The sequence below is a fragment of the Carcharodon carcharias genome, chromosome 9 (assembly GCF_017639515.1).
Source record: "Carcharodon carcharias isolate sCarCar2 chromosome 9, sCarCar2.pri, whole genome shotgun sequence".
In the NCBI taxonomy this organism is placed as follows: Eukaryota; Metazoa; Chordata; class Chondrichthyes; order Lamniformes; family Lamnidae; genus Carcharodon; species Carcharodon carcharias.
The window spans coordinates 147,132,144-147,156,797 of record NC_054475.1 but is presented as its reverse complement, the minus strand read 5'-3'; the positions used below and the strand labels follow the sequence as shown (position 1 = coordinate 147,156,797).

The following is a 24,654-nucleotide window of genomic DNA, read 5'->3' as shown; positions in this document are numbered from 1 at the left end:
TATGACCCACACATCTGACTCTATCAGTCTGTGAATGAGCAGTGTTGCTGCATTAACGATTGCAACAATCATCAGTGCTGTGGCCCTCAAATACTTGGCCGCTTCACCCCAGCATCACCAACACTTGTCGACCTGGGCGCATGGCGGATTTCTAGCTCCAGGGCCTGCTGTTCGAAGCGGCTCAAGATGACGAGCTGGGCCTAGCCACCTCTAGTGCGCAAATGTTCGTGCACATTATGCGCATTTTTCTCCTGCAGAACAGAGAAGAGCATTTATTGGGGCTGATCGCTCATGCACTCTGCACTTGCACACCGCACCCCAACCACAGTGGCCCATCTGAGGCCTCCAGTGCCTCCTGTCCACACTATTGGTGATCGGTCACCAAAAGATAGTACGGCTGCTCCCAACCTCCACCACCCCCAACAGCCACCTTGGACACATTCTGCATCTATCACTTTCAGAAACACACAGTCATATTCCGATGGCAGGGAGGCGCAACTAGGTGCGGCGCCGAGACCACCAGATGGCTCTTGGCCACGACATCTTGAGGCTTCCCTTCCACCATCTCATCACCGTGAGTAGGACATGTGTTAGAGTTATGAGTATGCGCCTAACTGCATCTCCTGCGGGTTGTCCCCAGACTACTCAAGTGCATCTAAGACCAACACATGGTGTGGGGAGAACCCATCTTCTCATTAACCACTAGGGCTGATGTAAGCACGGTGACTATCTGTTTGACCACCCAGCGTGCGACAAATGCCCAACTTGAGTCAATGCATTCACGACACTAAGACGGTGGGGGGGGGGGGGGGGGGGGGGGGGGGGGTGCTCAAAGGTTAAGGCTACCTCTTGGGTTAAATGCCCAAGGCTAACATGGTACTCACCCTTCCAGAGTGCAACAAATTATTGAACCGCTTCCAACATTGGTCGGCGCACCACTTCCAGGGAGCTCACCATCCCCGCCACGGTTTGTCATGTGGGGGGCCCTCCTCCTCCCATCCTGGGGAAACAACACTCCCTGCTATGTTGCCACCTCCTCCACAAGGGCAGCACAGCAGTCATCAGAAAAGCGAGAGGCACATTGGCCCTCCGCTGGCCTACCCTACAGCCTGCCCTGCTCCTGGCCCACACCCTGCAGCCTGCCCTCCTCCTCTGGCCTTCCCTCTACATCGGCCTGCGGTGGCACCTGTAGCTGACCATGGAAAACAGTCTAAAGGAGGCTGGCTGGCCTTTTTTTATACAGACTGCCGGGTCGCCATTAGACTCCAAATTTAAGACTCCCGCTCTCCGCAGGAGTGGGAAATGCACCGGACAGGCCTTAATTGGCCCGCCCATGCAAAATGGAGGCGTGACCACGATCACTGATGGCAATCAGGTCCGCACCCGCACACTCAACAGCTTCAGCTCCGCCCGCCTGCCTAACGGAAAATTTAGGCTCATGTCTCTGTGATGGCTATCAGATTATACTTATTTATTTCTATTTTCACTCTCAGTTTATCAGTTTTGTTTTGAATGCTTCATGCATTCAGATACAGAGCCTTTAGTTTTGTCCTTTTATTATTTTTGTAACTTTTAGCCTTATCTGTTAAATTACTGTTAGATTTGTACACCCTGTACTCTCTGTCCCTTCCTCTCATGGTCTGGTTATCATTTCCCACATTAATACCTTTCTCTCTTGCCTTTTCTCTACTCTTTGATTTACCACATCTTCCCAAATTTGATCCCTTGCATCTCACATACGATGCTAATAAAAGGCATAATTTTCAAATGCATTGTCCAAAAGAAATGTCACAAGCATATGCTCACTGTTAGCATTTGGCATGGATAGTGAGCATCTCATGAATTGATATTTTCATGTTCATATTTGCACATGAGAATAAGCACTGCTGTTAGTCTGCATCCACAGCACTACGGTAAGACTACTGCCTCAAGTTGTTGCTCCACTTTTGAATTGTGATGCACATTAGGAGTACCTGAGCCTGGCACAGGGCAGAGTGCAGAAAACTAAAAGTTTAATTGAAATTGTTTATTTCTGAGGCGTGGTATCCAACAACAGCTGAACCCCAGAATGGCACTGAGAATGCAGCAAAAGAAGTGGACAGCAGATAGACAGAACAGAGAAAGAAGAGTGGTGGCATGAACAGCTGGGACTGGAGTGGGAGAGTCTTTGAGGGAAGAGAATGTTTAAAATTTACCATTAAACATTATTTTAATGGAAAAATAAAACATTTTCCAGCAAAGCATGCCCAGATCTCCAAAAAAGAATTACCAATTGGGGATGGGGGAACTGTGTAAAATTCTAAATTTGCTACCTACAACCCTGAATATGTTCTGTAAGGTCAGGTTCAAAACTGCTATTTACTAATTCTCTCGGGGAAGCACCCCAAATCCCTCTTATAAAATAAGCCTTGTGTTTTTGATACACATATTCCTCTACAGATTTCCAAAACAAATGAAGAAACTTTGCTGTCTTGTTACTCATGATCAAGCAGCTCAAAGCCTTCTGAATAAAAGTAAGTTGTTTTATTTTTGTGGCTTATGTATTCATGGAATAAAAGGGACTGTAGCAACATTGAGACAAAATTGGCTGAGTAACAGGAAACAGAGATAATTGTTGATGGATGTTTTTCGGAGTGGAGGATGGTTTATAGTGGAGTTCCCCAGGGGCTGGTTTTGGTATTGGGTATTTCCTGATATATATTAATGATCTCGACCTTGATGTACAGGGAACAATTTCAAAATTTGCAAACTATACAAAACTTGAAAGCATTTAAACTGTGAGGAGAACAGTGTAGAACTTCAAAAGGGCATAGACAATTTGGTGGAATGGGTGGATAGGTGGCAGATGAAGTTCAATACGGATAAATGTGAGATGATACATTTTGGTAGGAAGAACATGGAGGGACAGTATAAAATAAAGGGTACTACTCAAAAGAGGGTGCAGGAGCAAAGGAACCTGGGTGTATATGTGCGTAGGTCATTGAAGGTGGCAGGACAGGTTGAAAGTGCAGTTAATAAAGCATACAGTATCCTAGGCTTCATTAATGGGGGCATAGAGTACAAGAGCAAGGTTACGTTGAACTTGCATAAGACACTAGCCAGACCTCAGCTGGAGTATTGCATACAGTTCTGGGCACCTCATTTTAGGAAAAATGTGAAGGCATTGGAGAGAGTGCAGAAAAAATTTACGAGAATGGTTCCAGGAATGAGTAACTTCAGTTATGAAGTAAAATTGGAGAAATTGGGACTCTTTTCCTCAGAGAAAAGAAGGCCGAGAGGAGATTTGATAGAGGTGTTCAAAATCATGAGGAGTCTGGACAGAGTAGATAGGGAGAAACTGTTCCCCCTTGTGAAGGGATTGAGCCCAACAAGAGGGCACAGATTTAAAGTAATTGGCAAAAGAAGCAAAAGCAATATGAGAAAAAACTTTTTCACACAGCGAATGGTTAGGGTCTGGAATGCATTGCCTGAGAGGGTGGTGGAAGCAGGTTCAATTGAGTTTTTCAAGAGGGAATTAGATGATTATTTGAAAAGAAGCAATCTGCTGGGTTACGGAGAGAAGGCAGGAGAACGGCAACAGGCAAAATCTCATTCGGAGAGCCAGTGTAGACACGATGAGCCAAATGGTCTCCTTCTGCACTGTAACAATTCTGTGAATCTGAGATAAGAAAAATAGGGGTCCAAACATTGAACCTTGTGAGACTCCAGATTGCAGTTCCCTTCAACCTGATATTAAATATTTCATGCTTACTACCTGCTTTTTTTAACTTCTAACTCCATCCACGCTGAACCTTGTATTCCTTTAGTTTTATTAGCAGTTTTTCACATAGAACCTTGTCAAAAGCTTTCTGAAAGATTTAACAATACTACAGCATAGACAATGGCATAATTAACTTTATAACGTGCTCAAAGAAGTCAGGGAGGTTCATCAGGATCAAGTCAAATCATGTCCACTAACTAAATTATCTGGTGCCCCAAGAGCTTTGCATGCTGATGATGGCAATGCTTTAAAATGGCTGGAATTATATGCCATGTCTACATATAATAAATACATCAGGAGGACCTCCCCTTTTTGAAAGTGTGTAGGCATTTTCTGAGTTTATTGTTGTACAAATAGTCCTCCACTCCTCCCCTCGGAAAGCTTCCATTATTTTAGTGCCCACTGCTTAGTATGAATTTGAATCTTACCTTAGGTGTTTTTTCTGTTGCTGGTCACTTCCACAAATGGTCTTTATATTTTCCATTCAGGAGTTTACACAAACGATCCAATACATAACTGTGCAATAATGTAATCTAGGAGTGTAACAATGTCCCTTTGTGACCTGAACTAGGTACTTGTGTTAATCACACATTTAATTCTCCAGTGTCCCTAATGATGGAGTTATCAACATTTGATGGGATGGGAATTGTTGAGCTGTTTTATTTCACAGCAAGTTAACATACAGATCAACAGTTATAATCAGATATTTATAGTTCAACCAGTTTTTTCTTTATGTAATAATAAATGTAATAAATATGGTATGCATATCCACATCAGTATATTGCTTGATTTTAACAAATAACTTCTAATTAATTTCTTGTTATTATTTACAGTCTTTGGGGAAAACAACTTTTATTAACATTTAAACCACCTATCATTTTAATGCCTTTTTAACATGTGTGAATACATTTTACTTAAAAAAACTAATATTTAAACATTTTTTAAAAATATTTTTCTAAATTTTGGGAACCAAATCCCAAAATATGACACTGATGCTAGGCCAAAGACATAAAACATGGATTCTTTCCTAGTAACTCAAAACTACCTGTGTGTAGTCACTCAATTTTCCCTTCCTCCAACAATCTTCATCAATTTGAATGGTTGTCACATCCCAGTTTTGTGTTGCTTAATTGCTGCTGCTTCATTTAAATAATATTCTCTCCTATTCTCAATAAAAGCTTAAATTTATGCAGCAGCTTTAATGTAGAAAAGTGTCGCAAGATGCTTCACAGAAGTATAACTCTTTTCTTACAAAACAAACAAACTAAATTAATAAATCAAGGGACAAAGTAAAAGGCAGCCCCTTAAAGGGTGACTGCAAAAACAAAAGACAAAATGCAAAGGAAACTTCTGACATTAAATCAAAATGTGATTAAAGGGGTTGATAAAACACCCCAGACCCCGTGGTGCCCACCGAGCATGGAAGGCCTCGATGGTGCTGGCAGATACCACATGCTCCCTCACTAAGGTTCACAGAAGTGTAGTTAGACAAAAGAATAGATGTCGAGCTAAAAGAGCGATTAGGAGTGGTTCCCAAAAACAGTTGAGCTTTAAAGAGGATCAAAGGAAGGTGGAGTGGGTAGAGGTACTTGAGGGAAGGAATTCTAGAGAATGGGGTCTTGACGACAATGCACACCTGCCATGCCATAGGGAGAATGCTGAAGAGGCTAGAGTTGGAATAACAGGGAGTTTGGGGAGAGGTGTGGGGTGGACTTTTAGGGCTGGAGAAGGTTACAGTAGGGAGGGAGACCATGATTTAAACACAAGGTGTAAAAATATGGATATATTTTTACATTATTTAATATGGAGCAACGACTGAACAACAGGGACTCCCCGGGTTTCTGGCATTTGGAGGACTGCTGGAGGCCAGAACTTTGCTGTGTCTGAGTCAGATGATGAGCCTCTGGACTCGGTCATGTCACAGTTGCTGGAGATGCAAAGGCAAGCTCAGGAACATCAGGAAGCGATGTCCGCTGCACTCCTCAGAATGCAAGACACAATGGAAGACCGTCAGTCTGAGGTGATAGCACCGGCATGTCAATGCACCGAGCTCAACACTGGCAGGATGGCGGCCACCATGGAGGCCTTGGTCCAGGACTTTGCTCCTGCACTGGTGAGCAGACACAGCCCCATCGCTGATGCCATAGTTGGCCTCCAACAGTGTGTACGCGAGAGGGGTGCTGGGCAGATCGATCTCACTCCAGCTACCCCTGCTCCTCAAGGAGTCAGACTGGGGCCCCTGGGCACCCATAGGGAGGAGGATCAGCAGGAGCACCCCAGGCCCATCCATCCAGATGAATCCGAAAGTGTTTGGCCCATCCGATTCCCCTCTTCCTGTGACCTTAGCAGCTCCAGCTTCACAGGCCAAGGAGGGTGCCACTGCCACACAGCAGGACCCCGAAAGCTAACTGGGGCCCTCCAAGTCTTGGCCCTCCAGAGGATGCCCACCAAAGTCATCACAAATAGGACGTCACAGTCAGCAGGCTGCCTCTACCTCTGCTGTGGATGTCCGGAGAGCACCAAGACATAGCAGCTGGGTTAGGAAGGTTAAGGAGTATTAGTTGCACAACCTGGGCATGGGTGTTGATCACCTGTACATACTGTTCACTATTGTCAATAAACTCCCAAGAATGTCTCCCTGCCTATGGTTCCTTGTTCTGGTGAACAGTGTTCTTCTCACTCAGATGTGAAACCTTTCTGCACAAGATAAAGGCAGGTGTCTCAGTCCAGGTTCTCTTCCCTGTGTTCTGTGGAGCCTTCAGACCAAAGTGATGGTCCAGCCTCACACTCCCCGGAAACATTGCTGATGGCTGCACCTTGGCGGTGCTTGTCATTGCTGCCAGAATGTAGTGGGCAGGCGTCACAGAGTTCTCTCATTCTCTCTGTGTGCTCTCAGCACCTTTAAGGAGGAGCTGGCCCCCATCTCTTCAGCATCTGTGACCACTGATGCTGTACTCCTGAAGGGCTCAGGTGCTGAAGGTGAGTGAAAGATCAGATGCTTCTAAAGTTTCATGACTGAAACTCTATGATATGACCCTGATCACAGAGCGCAAGTGTTCTGTTCTCAGCCAGACAGGAGTCAGACATTCTCAAAGGCTATGTGAAAATCTATGGAGTGTCCTCACTGCATGTTGTCATCATCCTCCTGCAATCAAGTGACTATTGGGGCCTCCACTGCATCTCCATGACAGGAGCATTCTCACAGAGGATATTCGTGCCGCCATAAGCCAGCCTGGAGTCAAACATTCACTGACGCGATTTGAGGATCTATGGGGTCACCTCACTGCATGTCATCATCCTCCAGAAATCTAGCAGCTATGAGGGCCTCCTGAGCATACCTGCCCTGTCTAGCCAGTGTGAGGACCTCATCCCCATCATCATCGCCTTTGAGGACCTCCACCCTCGTCCCCGTTGGCATCCTCCTCATCAGAGAAGACTTGCATCTCCTCCATCTCCTCAACCAGCTCGTCTCCTTATTGGAGTGCCAGGTTGTAAAGGGCACAACAGATGATGACGATGCATGGCACCCTCTGCGGACTGTATTGCAGAGCTCCACCAGACCCGTCCAGGCACTGGAACCTCATCTTCAGCGTCCCAGTGGTCTGTTCCACCAAATTGCGAACTGCAGCATGAGCCTCATTATACCGTTGCTCTGCTACAGACTGAGGCCACCACACAGGTGTCATCAGCTACGGCCTCTGCAGGTAACCCTTGTCCCCAAGGAAACATCCCTGCAGCTTCTGTGGACCCTGGAAGACTCCAGGGATCTGTGATTGACTGAGGATGTAGGCATCGTTCATATTCCCTGGAAACAGTGCGCACACCTGCAGGATGTGTTTCTGGTGGATGCACACCAGCTGCACATTCAGTGAATGGAACCTCTTGTGATTGATGTAGTCCACCGTGTGTTGCAATGGAAATCTGAGCACGGTTGATCGCACCTTGCACCTGTGGGAAACCCGAGGTCTGCGCAAATCCAATTGCTCTTGCATCCTAGTTGTTCTGGTCCCGGTCGAAGTGCACAAGATTGTGTGCCTTCGCAAAGATGGCATATGTGACCTCATGGATGCATTTGTGGGCGGAGGCTTGTAAGAACCCAGAGGTCACATGTGGAGCCCTGAAAGGAGCCACTGGCGTAGAAATTGAGCGCCATGGTTACTTTCACAACCACTGGCAGTGGATGCCCTCCATGTACCCATGGCGCCAAATCCTGCAGTAGCTGGCAGAAGTGAGTGACCAGTTCCCTAGACATGCACGGTCTTTGGTGACACTGATTCTCAGTCATCTGCAGGAATGACAGAGGGCATCTATAGACGCTGGGAGTCACTAGGCAATGGCTTGCGAAGGCTCACTGTGGCTCTTCAGCGGCGGGAGTGGGAGCTCGAGCCATCACTTCTTTCTGAATTTGTTGCTCCTGCCTCTGCACAACCAGAAGCCTGAGTTGCTCCATCTTCCATCATCTTTGTGCTCTATCAGCATACAGCTAGTTCACCAGGCTCCATGCAGGATGAAAGACACACAATTAGTATGGGTGTACTCAGAACTTGTCCAGGTTAAGTGTGATGGCTCCTTAGTGCTTCCTGGAGACTGCTGGCATCCACTTGGATGGCCAGAGATTACTGCACTGCATAGCTGCCCTGTTAGCTTGAACCATAGGGGAGACTGGTCCAAACCAAGATGCTGACATTGCAAGGAGCTGTCAGTGCCTCCAGCAGTGACTGCTCCATGGCCAACTTTAGTGAGAAGATTGTACGTGTACAGTTGTCCAACTGTTCTGCAGTTCATTAAAATGCTTATGAATTTGCAGTCTGTGCCAGGGGGCTGGAGGGGGAATTGGGGTGAAAGCTCTGGAGCACTTGGTGGCACTTTGATGTCTCTGCATTGCTCGAATGGGCAGATAAGCTAGGAGCCCAACCCCAATCATATCAACGTGGCTGCGTCTGAACTGTCTCAGTTACAGAGGAATGGTGACTTTATACAGGTTTCCCAATTTGTGACCACTTCCCTCACTCACCCTACCCACCTCGAATGCTTGAGCACTATATTCAATGGCAGGGCTGCCCTTAACCCCACCCCCTTGCAGCTTGAAGTACAACAGATGACCCTGGTGAGCGCTGCATGTTACTGTGTACTCACCTCCAAGTTCCCCTCAAAGTGTAGGCCGCCAAGTGCACACCTTTTGCGTGCTGTGAAACACATCGACGTGCTTTGTGCTTTCCTGCCAATGTGGACAATGATCCAGCTTGGGGGTGGGGGGGAGGAACGATTCTGGGGGGCTGGCCTAATGATGTGCTGATGTATTACAAGGTTCCTGCTGTCCGATAGGAAATGCGGCCCACCATTGGCGGGCTGAGCGGATGATCGTGACCGACTCCTACTCCTAGTTTCTGTGAACTGGTTTCCCACCAGTGCCATATTGTCCACTTATGCCACTGATCACACCTGACGTCAGTGGGCACAGGAAATTCCGTTCAAAATTAAACTCAGTAAGATCTAAACAATATATTCTTGTTGGTGTAAAATAATATAAAAGAGGGATATAAAGCAAAACTTTGCTACTTTCAAGGAGAGGTGCTATGAATGGTCTGCAGCAACAATCACTCGTTTCCTGGGAAGTTCCTTACATAAGTTTCTAGATTTTGCACAGTGTGCTGCTCTGTATGTAGGCTTAAGATGAATGTTTTGAAATAAATTAGCTTGTCAGACTTATCACTGTCTCTGCATAAATCTGTTATTTAAACAATAAGGATTACCCAAAGCAATAACAAGAATTTGAGATTTGGGAACTAGGAGCCAATATAGATTAGCAAGGACAGGAGTGATGGCTGGACAGAAATTGGTGGGGTATCAGATACAGGCAGCAGAATTTTGGACGAACTGAAGTTTAAAGTATGGAGGAAAGGAAATTTCTGAGAAAAGCATTGAAATAGTTGAGCCTGGAGATCACAAAGGCATGGATGAGAGTTCCAGCACCAGACAGTCACAGTGAGCTCTCACCTTCAACCATGGGTTCACAGTAAAAAAAAAAATCAGAGAATTTACTGCGCAGTTTAGGTAATTTTCTATAAGAGACCCAATAAGTTTTATGCCCAAGACTCCTACTTGTCTTCAGGGGACTCAGCCAACAATGGTTAGAGCACAATCCCTTGAGGCTGTCACCACTTAAAAAATATATAAGTAGCCATGTTGGCAATACAATTAATGCTATTAATCTAATTTATATATTATATATTAAGCATGCCAAGCTGTTTTGATGATCTTTATGTACTAACAAATTCTGTACAATGAATATGACAAATCTAAATTTATTTTTGATCAGAACTACTTCTAAAGTTGGTTGCTTTTACTCAAAATATATATTCCTTTGTGAATGGGAGAGTGGTAAGCAGGGTTTCTTTCATTGACACTAGATTATAGAAAATGGGAACTGAGCTAATATTTAATGACAGAGTTGAATCTTGAACCAAGTAGGCCTGCAATATTCACCATTTTTGATTAATCAACCAGCTTGCCTAATTCATGTGATTTGAAGATATATACACTAGTCAGTTTCAGACAACCCTGCAAACCAGCATTCTAATAGCCAACATGGTTTTGGTGGAGAAGGCACAGGAAGGTTTCTAGTTTTGTGCTTGTAAGCTGTATGGTTTTAATTGGTTAACCTTGCGTCAAACGGAGTGTAGCCCTTTTATCTTTCTTCCAGACCTAGATGTATGCAACCTAAGTTTCTGGGTCATATATAAAGTTTAAATCAATATTCTCATTAAACTGCATATAGCTCAAGCTGTTATTAATAAATCTCATTATATCCAATGGTGCATCTATGCTAAGAGCAGCCCTTTATGAATCTCCAAACCCACAAACCTCAACCAGAATAAACCAGCAAAGAAATATAAGCTCAAAAAAGACCAAGTTGAGGGGGCTGTGAGGGTTGCAATTCCAGTTTTTTTTGCTTGGGGGTGGGTGGGGGGGTGAGGTATCCCTACAGCTATATGCACATTGATTTCCACAGCTTGCCGTTGCCAACCTGCGCCTCAGCTCTCATGTCACTTTTGGAAGGAGTATGTTCACTCCATATTAAACAATCAATCTGTAGATTGCTCAATAGCTTGGTTTAGAGACTCTTAAGCTTGGCATGAGTTTCTGCTTGTATCAGATGTGCATGCAAAGAAAACAAATACAATATTTAGCTGAGGTGTTTTATTTATTGGATTAGCAGTTCTGCATACAGTAAAGATTGGAATGGAGTAGAAATTTGTTTCGGGCTTTGTAATTTGTCTTATAATTCTCAGGGGCATCACCTCCATAAGTCAATGCATGGAGACTTGTATCTCTGCAAATAGGACTGAACATTATGATGAATTTGAGAACTTCAAACATATATATCTGCAACACAGCAAATATGGAATAATTCGGTAGAATCTGTATATCCTTTTCTTTTTAGAGAACATAATGCATCTCACAGGGACACATGCAATAAGGGATTTTACAGCCTAGAGGGAAAAACGTTTAGGACAAACAGTACAAAGCAAAGCTCGGTTGCTGGTGGTACTCATCAGTTGCAATGAGGTGATAAATGAAGCACCTAGAGAACAGATTAGGGTCCCATGCCCTTCCTCATTCTCACTAATCTTCGCAAGTTAATATGTTAAAATGTGCATAAAAGCAAACTGTCAAATTACTAATTTATAGTTACATGCTAGATAAATGGAAAGTGGCCTTTAGTGTGGTGAGGTATTATGAAATAGTACTAAATGAAGCAAACCATTAAATTGTTTAAGGGAGTTTGGAAGTAACACTTAATCAGTTAAAGGTATTTCTGTAGCATAATTATAAAGCCAGTATAAACTAAAAAATGTTATACATTTTAAGTCCAATTAAATATGGGCTTTTGACAATGTATTAGTAAAACCACAATGGTACAAATATTGCTTCAGTATAGGCTTTTTTTAAAAAGGAGTAAGAGACATCCAGTTAAAATAATTCCTGTGCTCAGACTGATGTTACATGGATAAGCTGAAAGATTATGCTGCTTAGCAAAACAAGGGAAGAAACATAGCAGTAAGCCCAAGAAAAATATATCTGATTCACAGTGCCGAAATTGTATTCTGAAGTGCAGAATAAGTTTCCCCACCCCCCCTTCTGCCTGGGATAAATTGCAATCCATTAGGCATTCTTGTGAACTTGGACAGTAGGTGCAAGCAGAGTACTCAATCAGCAGCATCATTAAAGCTGAATTTAATCATGTTACTTGCTTTCCATATAGGCAAGCTACCATCATGGCTTGTGAATATTCTGTAAAAGTGGGAGCCCTGGGTTAATTACCAGCATTATTTTACTGCATTGCAAGAAAGCTTCATATTTATTTCCCTATTAGACAGTATCACCATGACAATTAAATAGAAGCATCCAGTGACTTGCCCCTCATCTTCTGCCCTGTACAAAATCAGGCAGCATAGGATAATTAAAAAATAAAGTGCATTATGTACAAAACAGATCTAAATACACAGGAAATTGGTGACCGAAAACTGACCATACATGATAGTTATTTAGTGAAACTGGAAAGCAGGCTTGTGCAATCTAGTTTTCAATTATCAGAATTAGCATGTGGTAATTTCTAGTATCAGACAGTCCAATTCAAAAAATCCACATGACTCCAATAGTCCAACATTTAAAATTTGGTTTTAAGGTACAGTATTGACTCCCTTATGTTGTTTATGATCATAGAACATGCCATCTTCTAATGTTATGCCAAGTGATGTACAATACATAATTGTGGCAATTTTGTCATAATATTCCATGATCATCATCACTGCTTTGGGGATTGAATTCTATTGCTTTGTCCATTTTGGCTCAAACCTTAAACAAGTGATAATTATGTTAATTTTATTTTTAGGTAATTTAAAAACAGTACACACAGGAAAATGGTAGGCAACATAAAAATTGGAGACACGTGTCCCTTAGCAACAACAGAGCTGGAATATTGAGATTTTGGAGCCGTTGGGAGCAAGGGAATTGGTCTTTGGTTGTAATGGAGTGTGGTTCAGAGGGTATGGGAGTATTTTTGATGGTGAGTCCATGAGTTAGTAACACTGGTGGAATGTGGAGCTTGATAATATTGGGTTTTGGCACTGATAGTGGAATTACATGGTTTGTGTAGTGGGTGGGGTAGAGGAAGCCAAGCCCAGGGAGGGAGACCCACAGGAGATGTTAACAGTGGAAGCTATGCTAGACTGGGGGAAGGGCAGATCGTACTCACATACACTTCCTATAAACATCACACTTACATTCTGTAACACTTCCCAAAAGACTTTTAATATACTATAAGGGTATTTTTAAAACCAGGCATCAAACCAAGAGGAGGTACACAGGGAAAAGCCCTTTACTATCATCACTCTCCATTCCTAAAGACGCCCTTCTCCTAAATGTTCATTTTAACTCCTTTTATGGCTATGGTGTTGTACAAAAACAAAACCATGTCAAAATAACTTTCCATTTCTGAAGGTATTGACTCACGCTTAAGTACAGTGCCCTCTGACCACAGCCATTCTTTGAGAGGATAGGCTATTTTAACACAAGATGTGGTACAACTCAGCTCAATTGTCTCCTCACCTGACATCTATATGCACTTTTCAGCAAATGCCTCTGGGTATCAATCAACAGCCCATGCTGATTTTCTCTTCCCAAACCCAGGAAACCAACAGTACTGATAATGAATTCATTGTCAATCCAATTGAGGTCAGCAAACGAGAGAACTCTGTGCTCATTTTACCACTGGAATATACTAATATATATTGCACCCCATACTCAAATCAGACACCTGCATTTCAGGTATACCCTGGTACAGCTGCAAAGTTAAAGCTTCTCTAGCCATGGGTCAGGAAGGTCCAGTGCAATCCTTAGTCAGACCCTTGATTAGAAAACTCTCCATCATTACCACGCCTATCACAATTCAGTGAGCACTGCTACAGAGGAACACATGAATGAAGTCTGATTAAGCTATAATGGCCCTCACATTGGGAAAATCTGAGTGGAACTGTACCCTAGCAAGAAGTTGATGCCTTCAGAAGAGGGATAAACAAATGAGAAAAATTAGGTAATCAAACTTTGAAGAGTGAGAAAAGCAAATTAATTCTAATTAAGTTCTACATTTAACATATAGCTATAATGTGCTTACCCCTCCCTAAATAAACTTGCAGTCAATTCCCTCAATCCACTGTTATGAGTTCTTTGAAAACAATTTACATTACATCTAAAAAACCACTGTGTTCATGAAAAGTTCACTTGGCGCAAAGTAGGAGGTTACATATTTATGACAATGCACTAACATGACAAATTCTGGCACAAATTGAGTCGAGTACGAACAAAAACGTTTGCCAAACTTTTCATGAACACACTGGATTTTCAGACACAATGTAAATTGTCTTCAAAGAATCAAAGATAGCACTTTGAGGGAATTTGACCTACATATTGAATACAGAACTTAATCAGATTAAATTTGCTTCTACTCTCTCTTCAAAAGTTTAGTTACATAATTTTTTTCATTTGTTTATTCTTCTTTACTTCTCTCCTAAAGGTACCGACTTCTTGCACGGGTACAATTCTACACATTTATTGGGAGGCTATTCCACTATGAGCCCATCACAACTTAGTCAGACTTCATTCATATGTACACTTGTAGCTCTGTTCACTGAATCATGGTCAGGATTGCGGTAACTCTGGGGAATTTTCCTGAACCAGGGGTTCCGACTAAGGACTCTACATGGGGCCTTCCTGAACTATGAATGGAGAAGCTTTAACTTTGCAGCTGTCCCAGACTGAAACAGGTGTCTGATATCCATACTGGATGCAAAATGTGTTCTTTTATTCCAGTAATATTAGTCCCTTTTATGGAGCATAAAATTACATTCATCAGAAATGTTTAGAAAGAAAATTAAATCTAATTTTGCAATTACATAAAATAGTTAATTCAGTTTTGTATCTAATTTACATTTAATTTAAAATTTAAGGCATTAAGCTAGATTCTTACTCGGCATTTTCAATCAACTAACATCTTTCCGGTTGTGAACCCAAGTCTTGAGGTAACAGCACCATACACTCCCCATTCACTTCATTTAGTTAAGTTGCATTAATATTTTACATCAAAATTCTCCATGAACCGTCAGAATCAATAGCTTAATCACATTTTAAAAGACTCCCAGATGATCTCTCAAGCATCAAGGTATTTCAAGAAAGTTACTTACAGACTTAAGTTCGCTCCCAGATATTAACACCACAGACATCAAGTTATCTCTTTATTGTAAATGCAACAGCCAAGTTCACAGTATTGTTAAAGAAAATGATCCAACATACAAAATGAAACGTAGCATTTTAGGTCAACTTACTGAAAATTATACTTAAATTTTACATTTCACCAACTAGTACAAATTCAAAAGTATGCAAATCAGCCCTTTGAGTCTTGATGAACAATTCCATTTAAGGCACTTTATCAACAGAAATTGCACACTTTTTTGAAAACAGCAAATCAATTTCTAATTATTTTCTACTTTTCCCCAGGGTACCTTGAAATCTTTTCATAAGGAAATGGTTTAATTTTTAAAATATTTTTGTTGCCCGAGAGTAAACTCAAAAATCTACTAAGGCACTGTAGGCTCTCTTTGGTTCAAGTCTTCCTTTGAGAGACCTTGATTGGAACAACATTGGGAGGTAGTCTGAAACTAAACTCTCCTTCGTGTATATTTTCATGTATATCTCTCAAGCCATGGTGCTGTTCTTCTAGCTTCTGCCTAGATCTCTTGGATCAACTAATAAGAAAGCTAAAAAGGCAAAAAAGATAAAACAGCAGAGTTTAAAATGGATCCAGTTAGTGAACATTCTGGAGTTTACTAAGTTTGAAACAAGCAAGATATTTCGATTATAGCACTTTAGCTCCACTTACATGCAAGACTGCAATTGTTCAAAATGCTTCATTTTTCATAGGTGTTAGACTTGCCAGAATTTTACTGACTTCCCAAATGATAATATGGATTTCTAGAATCCCAAAGCTTCAATCTTAAGTCTCAGCCCTTGCCAATTCCTACAAAGCAGTATCAAATTGGCCCAGCAGCAAAGAAGTCTCAACCTGAGAGTCTCCATGTTGCTAAGAAATTGATGATTTATAAAGAACCAATTACCCCAAGAAAAATGCTTTCTTGTACAAAATGAAGGAACACTTCAAACAAAAAATATTTTCCCTAGAGTCGCCTTACTGTTTGAGCTTTAATAAGTAAATATTCCCAGACATGCTTACATTAAAAAAAAATGTTTATAGGACTCCTTCACGGAACCAACTACGTGTGAGACAGGCATAGAAACCATGTTTTCCAAAGAACTCCAAACAGGTAGAAATTGTATTCAACTGCAGAATCTCTATAGGCTCACTTCCCCTCATCTAAACCACCCCCCACCACCCCGAAGAGCTGAGGTCCAGGTTGACAAAGTCATCAAGTATGTAAAGAAGTGCTGCTTGAGTTTAATGAACTAAAACTGTATAAACCTGCTGACAAAGAGCAGTGGGAAGCTTCCCACTTCTCATCCAGATAGGACCACTAGGCCTTTAGGGCCCCGATTTCCAGTATTACAGAGAGCAGAATTGGAAGGATTCCCATTTCCAATGGCTGACCCAGTCCTCCAAATTATGTTAATGAACTAAACTGCCTGCTCCATCATCAACAATGCCACGAAGCATTGCCCATGCTCAGCAATTGGGTTAAAATGAGACTTTAAAGAGGATTGATTGGCTCAGATCCAATCCATCAACACAGGCATGACTTCTTCAAGATACCTTGACTCCAAAGATATCAGGTACACAATGAAGATAAGTTTAGGTGATATAAAAATCAAAGGATTCTCATTTTTACCAGCTTGTAAACAGACCGATGGTGAGAAGGATGCAGTAGCCAGAGGGGAGAGGGAGCAAGGAGGTAATATTTTCCTTCTTACTCTGCTGAATGATGATAATAAATTAACAAAAAACTTGAAACCAAAATGGTGGACAGAGGGGAATATGGAACAAAATTACTTTCACTAGGCCTTAAAAACCAGCTTAACATATTCCACAATGTGTGAATGTACAATGCATAATTCCATTGCTAATCACAGCTGTACATCAAGTGCGCAGAGAAGCTGCTGAAATAGATGAGAGAGACGCTTCAAAGAAGAAACCCTGCCAAATGGAAATTAGTTGCAATTCCTGTTTGATATGGAAATGTATACAACAAATACAGATTTTAATTGTGATAAAGTATTCACTCACTGTAACATAACTGCATATGCGATCAACATATATCCACAACTCACCTGTATGGATACCCATGGTATTTAGCTCTGAAAATGGACAACATCAGGCTGAAGAAAAACCCAACCAGTCCTAGTCCTGCCACACATAAAACTGCAGAGTAAAGAGTAAAAACAAAGGTCAATTACTAACCCACTACAGCCTCACATGGTTATTACAATCTATCCCAATCACATGCATGTTTGCTTTTAAATCACATTTTAAAAGACCAAGTCCTTACTTCCTTTCTATATCCATCAGAGTATCATATTATCTTTACAATGCAGGAGACCAGTCGGCCCATCAAGTCAGCACTGGCTCTCCGAAAGAGCATTCCACCTTGTCCCACTCCCCTGCCGTATCCCCATAATCTTGCACATTATTTCTTTTCAGCTAGCAATCCAATTCCCTTTTGAATACCTCAATTGAACCTGCCTCATACCACCCTTTCAGAAAGTTTGTTCCAGACTCCTACCACCCTCAGTGAAAAAATATTTCTTCACATCACATTTGCCAATTATTTTGAATCTGTGGCCGCTAGTTCATGATGTGTTTTCTTGCTATTCTCTTGAGTGGGAATAGTTTCTCGCTATTTACCCTATCCATACCCCTCAGGATCTTGAATACCTCTATCAAGTCTCCTCTCAGCCTTCCTTTCTCCAAGGAAAAGCGTCCCAATCTCTCCAATCTATCCACATAACTACAGTTCTTCATCCCAGGAATCAATCTCGTGAATCTCCTTTGTGCTCTCTCCAATGCCTTCACATCCTTCCTCAAGTATGGTGCCCAGGATTGGACGCAGTACTCCAGATGAGGCCTAGTGTCTTATACAAGTTCAACACGACCTCTTTACTCTTGTACTAAATGCTCCTATTAATAAAGCCTAAGATACTATGCTCTATTAACTGCTCTCTCAACATGCCCTGCCATTTTCAATGACTTATGTGCATATACACCAAGGTCCTTCTGCACCTCTTTTAGAGGCTCGCTCACTATTTTATACTGTCTCACCACATTCCTCCTGCCAAAATGAATCACCTCACACTTCTCGAACTTCATCTGCTACTTGTCTGCCCAATCTACCAATATGCTTACCTTCTTTTGAACTTCAAGACTATCCTCATCACAGTTGACAACATTTCCAATCTTCGTATCATCTGCAAATTTTGAAATCATGCCCTGCACACCAGTCTGCGTCATTAATATATATCAGGAAGAGCAAGGGTCCCAACGCTGACCCCTGAACCCCTACAAACCTTCCTCCAATCTGAAAACCGTTTATCACTACTCTCCGTTTCCTGTCACTCTGCCAATTTCTTATCCAAGCGCCTTTCTCTTTTATTCCATGACCTAGGAGTTTGCTCACAAGTCTGTTGTGTGGCACTGTATCCACCCATATACAACACATCAACAGCATTTCCCTTATCAACCTTCTGTTACCTCTTCAAAAAAACTCCAGCAAGTTAGTTAAACATGATTTTCCCTTAATTAACCCATGCTAGCTTCCCTTAATTATCCCACACCTGTCTAGGTGACTATTTTATCCTGTACCATAGTTTCCAGAAGTTTCACTACCACGGAGGTCAAAATGACTGGTCTGTAGTTGTCAGCTTTACCCTTGCACCCTAACATTCGTAGTTCTCCAGTCCTCTGATACCTCCCCACTGTGTCTAAGACAGACTGGAAGATCATCACAAGTGCCTCTGCAATTTCCACTCTCACTTCCCTCAGCAACCTTGGATGCATCTCATCTGGTCCTGGCACCTTATCTATTTTAAGTAAAGATAGCCTTTCCAACACCACCTTCCTCTCAATTGTTGTACCAGTTACCTCCTCTCACCTCCGCCTGGGTAGCATCTTCTTCCTTCGTAAAGACAGATGCAAAATATTCGTTCAACACATCTATTTTTCCAGCCCCCACATGCAGCCCCCTTTTTTTGTCCCTAATTGGCCCTACTCTTACCACCCTTTTATTATTTACATGCTTATAGAAGACCTTGCGATTCCCTTTTATGTTCGCTGCCAGCCTTTTTTCATGCTCTCTCCTTGCTTTTAATAGTTTCTTCACTTCCCCTCTGGTCCTTCTATATTCAGCCTGATTCTGCCTTGTATTTTCTACCTGACATCTGTCATACGTGCACTTCTTCTCTTACATCTTCATCTCCAACTCGCTTGTCATCCAGGGCACTCTGGACTTTTTTGTCAACGTTTCCTTTCAAGGGAACATACCTCGACATTGCCTGCAATACCTTTTCTTTGAAGGTGGCCAATTGTTCAGTCACCGTCTCTTCTGCCAACATTTGATTCCAACTCACTCAAATCAGATGCAACCTCACTCTATCAAAGCAGGCTTTCCCTAATTAATTACCCCTGTTCTGGATTTTCCCTGTCCATTTCCATGATTAACCCAAACCTTATGATACAATGGTCACTGTCCCCTAGAGGCTCTCCTGCTGATATTTAATACACTTGGGCCAACTCATTCCCCAGAACCAGGTCCAAAAGTGCATATCCTCTCATTGGACTGGAAACATACTGCTGCAGAAAATTAGCTTGAACACATTCCAGAAACTCTCGCCCCTCTGTATCCTATCCGCGTCTATATTTGGATAATTGAAGTCTTCCACTATAATTATTCTATAATTATTGCACCTCTCCATAATTTCTTTGCAAATTTGTTTCTCCACATCCCTTCCACTAGTTGGTGGTCTATATACTACACCAAGTCACTGTTATTGCACCTTTTTCATTCCTTACCTCTAGCCAAAGAGATTCCATCCTTGACCCCTCTGGAACATCCACTCTTCTCCAGTACTATAATGCTATCTTTAATCAACATTGCCAGCCACCCATCACCCACCCCCCCCAACTTTTCTTCCCTTCCTAGCTCTCCTAAACACCATCATTTTAACATTAATTCCTCTTAATTTCAGGTTCAGCATTTGTTCTTGGGCAGTTCCCTTAACCAGGCCACTAGTTAAAAAGAGTTACAACAGAAACATTCCATATGCATTTTCTCAAAAAGGTGTTAATGTTAGCATATGCATGCGTGGGATTGAAGTGTGGGATCTTGGAAGCTGAAACTATAGAGTTGATACCAAAAAAATTTATAAAGGATTGTAAATGCTAGCAGTTTATCAAGAAAACTGATAATGAAGAATGACTGAATCAGGCTTAAAAAGGGATCTGAACTAACATCAGCACAAGTGGTTAATAATCTAGGCATATCAGCGATCAAAATTAACCATGTGACCTCTCCAAGCTAGTTACCCACAAAGCAATCAAGATAACGGAAAGGGAAAAAAAGAGAAAAATAAAAAGGGATGCTATGGCTAATTCACTGGAACCATCTAACCTTTAAAAGCGGAATTGGTGTGTGTTGGCACTTACTCCTTAATCATAAACAATGTGCAATGCTGCACCACATTTCATCAGAGTATTATAAACCTATTACAAAACACATTGTCATCATTACAAATTCAAAACAACATGCCTTTTTCTCAAGTTCTTTGCCCAAAGGCAGATCTGACATACAGCGGTATGAACTCCACCATGGGTAGGGCAAAGAGGCAGGTCTCAAATCCACCCCAGCCAGAACGGGGAACGAACCCCATGCTGTTGGCACCAATCTGATCCACACCGGCCATCCAACCAACTGGCCCCCAATAAGGAGTCTGAGTTACTGTGGCCACATATACTTATATGCATTTTGTAGACTGGAGCTATGGATAGTGACAGTAGAGGTTCCAACTTCTTTCCATCACATGGCTGGCCAGGAATCGCTCCCGCTCTTACCGCCTGCCCACTGTATGTTGGAGGGATTTACAAGTTAATACTTAACCACATTATGAACCTTCCTTGGCCATCAAGTGTGGGACTTGAGCCCAGAGGCAGCGACGCTACCACTGTACCACAAGACCTCCTCTTTTGCAATATTATCCATGAATGAAAACTAATCTGTGGAAACGCTGCTCCTCTCAATGACAGTGAGCAAAGATGAGATTAACATGTTCCTACTTGTTTCACAAATTTCCTGTGTTTTGTTACCATGGATTATTGACAAGATATGTGATTACAATTTGATTAATGAAAAAAAAATTAGGTGTAGAAAATTCTCAGAATAACCACAGAATTCATCACAATTCTATGCAGATTCATACCAACTCAATAACATACCATGCATACTCATCTGACAAAAAAGCATTCTTGTTGCTGCAATAAAAGTTGTATTAATGTTAAAATGTGTTGTAATGAGGATTAATAATTCATTAGGTCTTGTAGCAATTAGAATAATTACATTTTTCTTTTGCACAAGTTACTAACTTCACTCGTAGCTCAATAAGAGTCAATAGCTTTAAGAATGGAGGGGGAAATGGCTGGAACATTTGGATGGTTACAAATGTATGGAGCTTGAAGAAGAAGCCAGTTTTTGATTAGAGTAGATTTTTTTGATGTTCTGACAAAAGCTTTTTTTAAAAAAAATCTATTGCCAAAATAAATGAATGCACATAAAATATTAATAACGATTCCCCTCAATTAACCCAGTTGCAGTAACTAGCCAACACAGATGTATTTAAAGTACTTACTTCTTCGTTTGCCTATTTCCATATTAGATGTTGCCGCTTCGTGAAGAAGCACCATACCTAATGTTATAGCAGCATCTGCAATTGGTGGTTAAGATACAACTTGTAGCAAATTCAGATTCATTACTCTCACAGAACACCTTTAAATCGTATGGTTAACGTGGGAGCATTTACTGAAAAACAAAAGTTAATTGCCAAGGAAATATATGGTCACTCAAAATTTCTTCATGTGCTATAACACCAAACATATCAAGTCTATCATGGTAACATCTCCAATGCATCACCTTTGAATTATCAAGATGAGAAAGTCACAATTTGTGACAAATTGAAACTGATGCCACTAATTTTCTCAAGTAAAACAATGCAAGGGTTCATGTTGTCTTTAAAATGGATCTTCAAACGTACCCTAAAACAGTACAATTGTCAGACAAATTTCACCAGTGAACCTCAAGTTTGTAACTGGTCACTGACAAAATGCACATTTGCTCTGTAATGGCTTTCGTAAATCTGTGTTAAGCTGTTAAAGTACATGGGATGCTTGGCAGTATTTATAGAGATAAAGAGTACAAAAACAAGGAGTTTCTGCTGAACCTTTCTAAACACCGTTTAGACCTCAGATGAAGTTGTGTGTTCAATTCTGGGCACTACACTTTAGGCAGAGAGTGTCAAGGTCTAAGAGAAGGTGCACAAGAGATTTACTAGAATGGTACCCGAAATGGGTACCATTCTAACAGAATGGGTAGTAACTGAAGGACATAGCTTTAAGGTGCTTGGCAAAAGAATCAGAGGTGACATGAGGAAACATTTAAAAAAAAACACAGTAAGTTGTTCCCATGAAAGGGTCATGGAAGTAGATTCAATAGTTAACAGGAATTGGGTAAATACTTGAAAGGGGGAAAAAAAACAGAATAAAAAGTGGGGGAGGAGGGGTGCTGGGGGCATTTACCATTTTAATTGTACTTTATTCTCTTTGATTTTTATATTTTGTACATGTCCCATCCAAATAACATTTTTCTTCATTCCCCTTTAGATGTCATACCATTTCTTCCAGGGAAGTAAGATTCAATCAAAGTTGCAAATTTCTACACAAATAGTGTGCATTTACCTTATGATAAATCTATAGCAGATGATCAATTGATCCCATCCTCTCTCCCAAAATATGTGGTGCTTCATCTCAGCTCTCCATCCGGCAATAAACCCAAGAATGGATGATGCTCAACCACCAACAGCTAAGTCAAAGTCAGTCAATCAATAAACCAAACACAAATCTCATGTTGGCAGCCTTGCAAGTGACTAGTAGAATGCATGAGTTGCTCTTGATCCTACATTTTTATGGTAACGATGCAAACTAGAAGTAGGAATGTACGTAAAATATATCTTATCCACAAATGAGGTAAACAATTTCAATCAAGTTAAATAATAAATGGTTATTACAATAATGATCATTTTCTATTCCCAGCAGTGCACTGAGTTCTTCAATATTTAAAACATTGTGCTTAGGTCAAGGCCAAAGGATACTCAGCAAAATAACAATATGCGTTTCAGCTACAAACTGTGCTTGACTGCTTCCATGAATGTAACTCTGCAAACAGAAAAAGATACAGGGTTAAAGGGTCATTCATTTAAGATTTCAATTTTACTATCTTATAGCTTTAATGGTCAACAAAACGGTCAGTCTAAAGCGTGGGTTACATTTAGGCCTCAATTTCTCATCAACAGGAAATCTTAAAATCAGAGATGCAACAGAACAGAAGGAAGCCATTTGGCCTATCACGTACATACCAGCTCTCTGCAAGAACTCAGCAAGCCCCACTCCCCCATACTTTCTCTATAGCTCTGCAAATTTCTTCTCTTCAGGTGCTTATCCAATTCACTTTTGAAAACCATGACTGAATCTGCCTCCACCACTCTCAGGCAGTGCATTCCAAATCCTAACCACAAGCTGCAAAAAGATTTTTTTGTGTCATTGGTGAAAGAACCAATCACCTTAAGTCAAATTTTCTAGTTCTCGACTTTTCTGCCAAATTGAATAGTTTCTCTCTATTTACTCTGTCTTGACCCATCATGATTTTGAACACCTCCATCAAAGCTCCTCTCACTCTCTTTTCAATCCCGGCTTCTCCAATCTATCCAAGTAGCTGAAGACCCTCTTCCCTGGAATCATTCTCTGTAAATATTTTCTAAACTCTAATGCCTTCACACCCTTCCTGAAGTGGGGTGTCCAGAATTAGATACAATGCTCCAGTGGAGGCTGAACCGAAGATTCATCAATACTTCCTTGTTTTTGTACTCTTATGTCTCTATTTAAAAAATCAAGTGTCCCAAATACCTTTTTAACCACCTTCTCAACCCTTGGATCTCCTGCACCTCCTTTAGGATTATGCCCTTTATTTTATATTGCCTCTCCTCATTCTTCCTACCAAAGTCTATCACTTCGCACTTCTTTACATTAAATTTCATCTGCACGCGTCTGTTCAGTGTCTATGTCCTCCGGAAGTCTATCACTATCCTCCTTGAAGTTCACAATACTTCTAAGTTTTGTTTCACCTGAAAATTTTGAAATGGTGCTCTGTACACTCAAGTTTTGATCATTAATACAGATCATGAAAAGCAGTGGTCCTACCCTGGGATAAAAAAAACCGTTCACAACTATTGTTTTTTTTAAATCACTCGGCCAACCTCGTATCCGCACTGCCACTGCCCCTTTTATTCTACTTGCTTCACTGTTGCTGACAAGCCTAATATGCAAACACTTTCTTGAACGCCTTCTGGAAGTCCATGTACACCACATCAACCCTCTCTGTTATAAGTTAGCCAAACACTATTTACCTTTAACAAATCTATGTTGGCTTTCTATAATTAATCCACATTTGTAAAGTGAACATTAAATTTGTGTCAGATTCTTATTTCTAAAAGCTTCTGCACCACCAAGGTTAAACAGATTGACTTGTAGTTGCTGGGTTTAGCCTTACATTATTTTTGAGCAAGGGTGCAAT

General features: G+C 41.4%; 1 protein-coding gene across 2 annotated transcripts in view; it reads right to left on the bottom strand.

The window, feature by feature from the left end:
* Positions 1 to 15,041: 15,041 nt before the first annotated feature.
* Positions 15,042 to 24,654, bottom strand: part of LOC121282039 (magnesium transporter protein 1-like) — a 43,206-nt gene continuing 33,593 nt past the window's right edge. Inside the window, exons 7-11 of one of the 2 annotated variants that reach the window (XM_041195399.1) lie at positions 23,177 to 23,240; positions 21,662 to 21,736; positions 21,252 to 21,287; positions 17,099 to 17,189; positions 15,042 to 15,576 (exon numbers count right to left, since the gene is read on the bottom strand). In XM_041195399.1, the coding sequence (XP_041051333.1) occupies positions 15,561 to 15,576; positions 17,099 to 17,189; positions 21,252 to 21,287; positions 21,662 to 21,736; positions 23,177 to 23,240 (282 nt within the window). In that variant the 3' untranslated portion in view covers positions 15,042 to 15,560. The remainder of the gene's footprint in view (positions 15,577 to 17,098; positions 17,190 to 21,251; positions 21,288 to 21,661; positions 21,737 to 23,176; positions 23,241 to 24,654) is intronic. The other variant, XM_041195400.1, reaches the window with a different exon arrangement.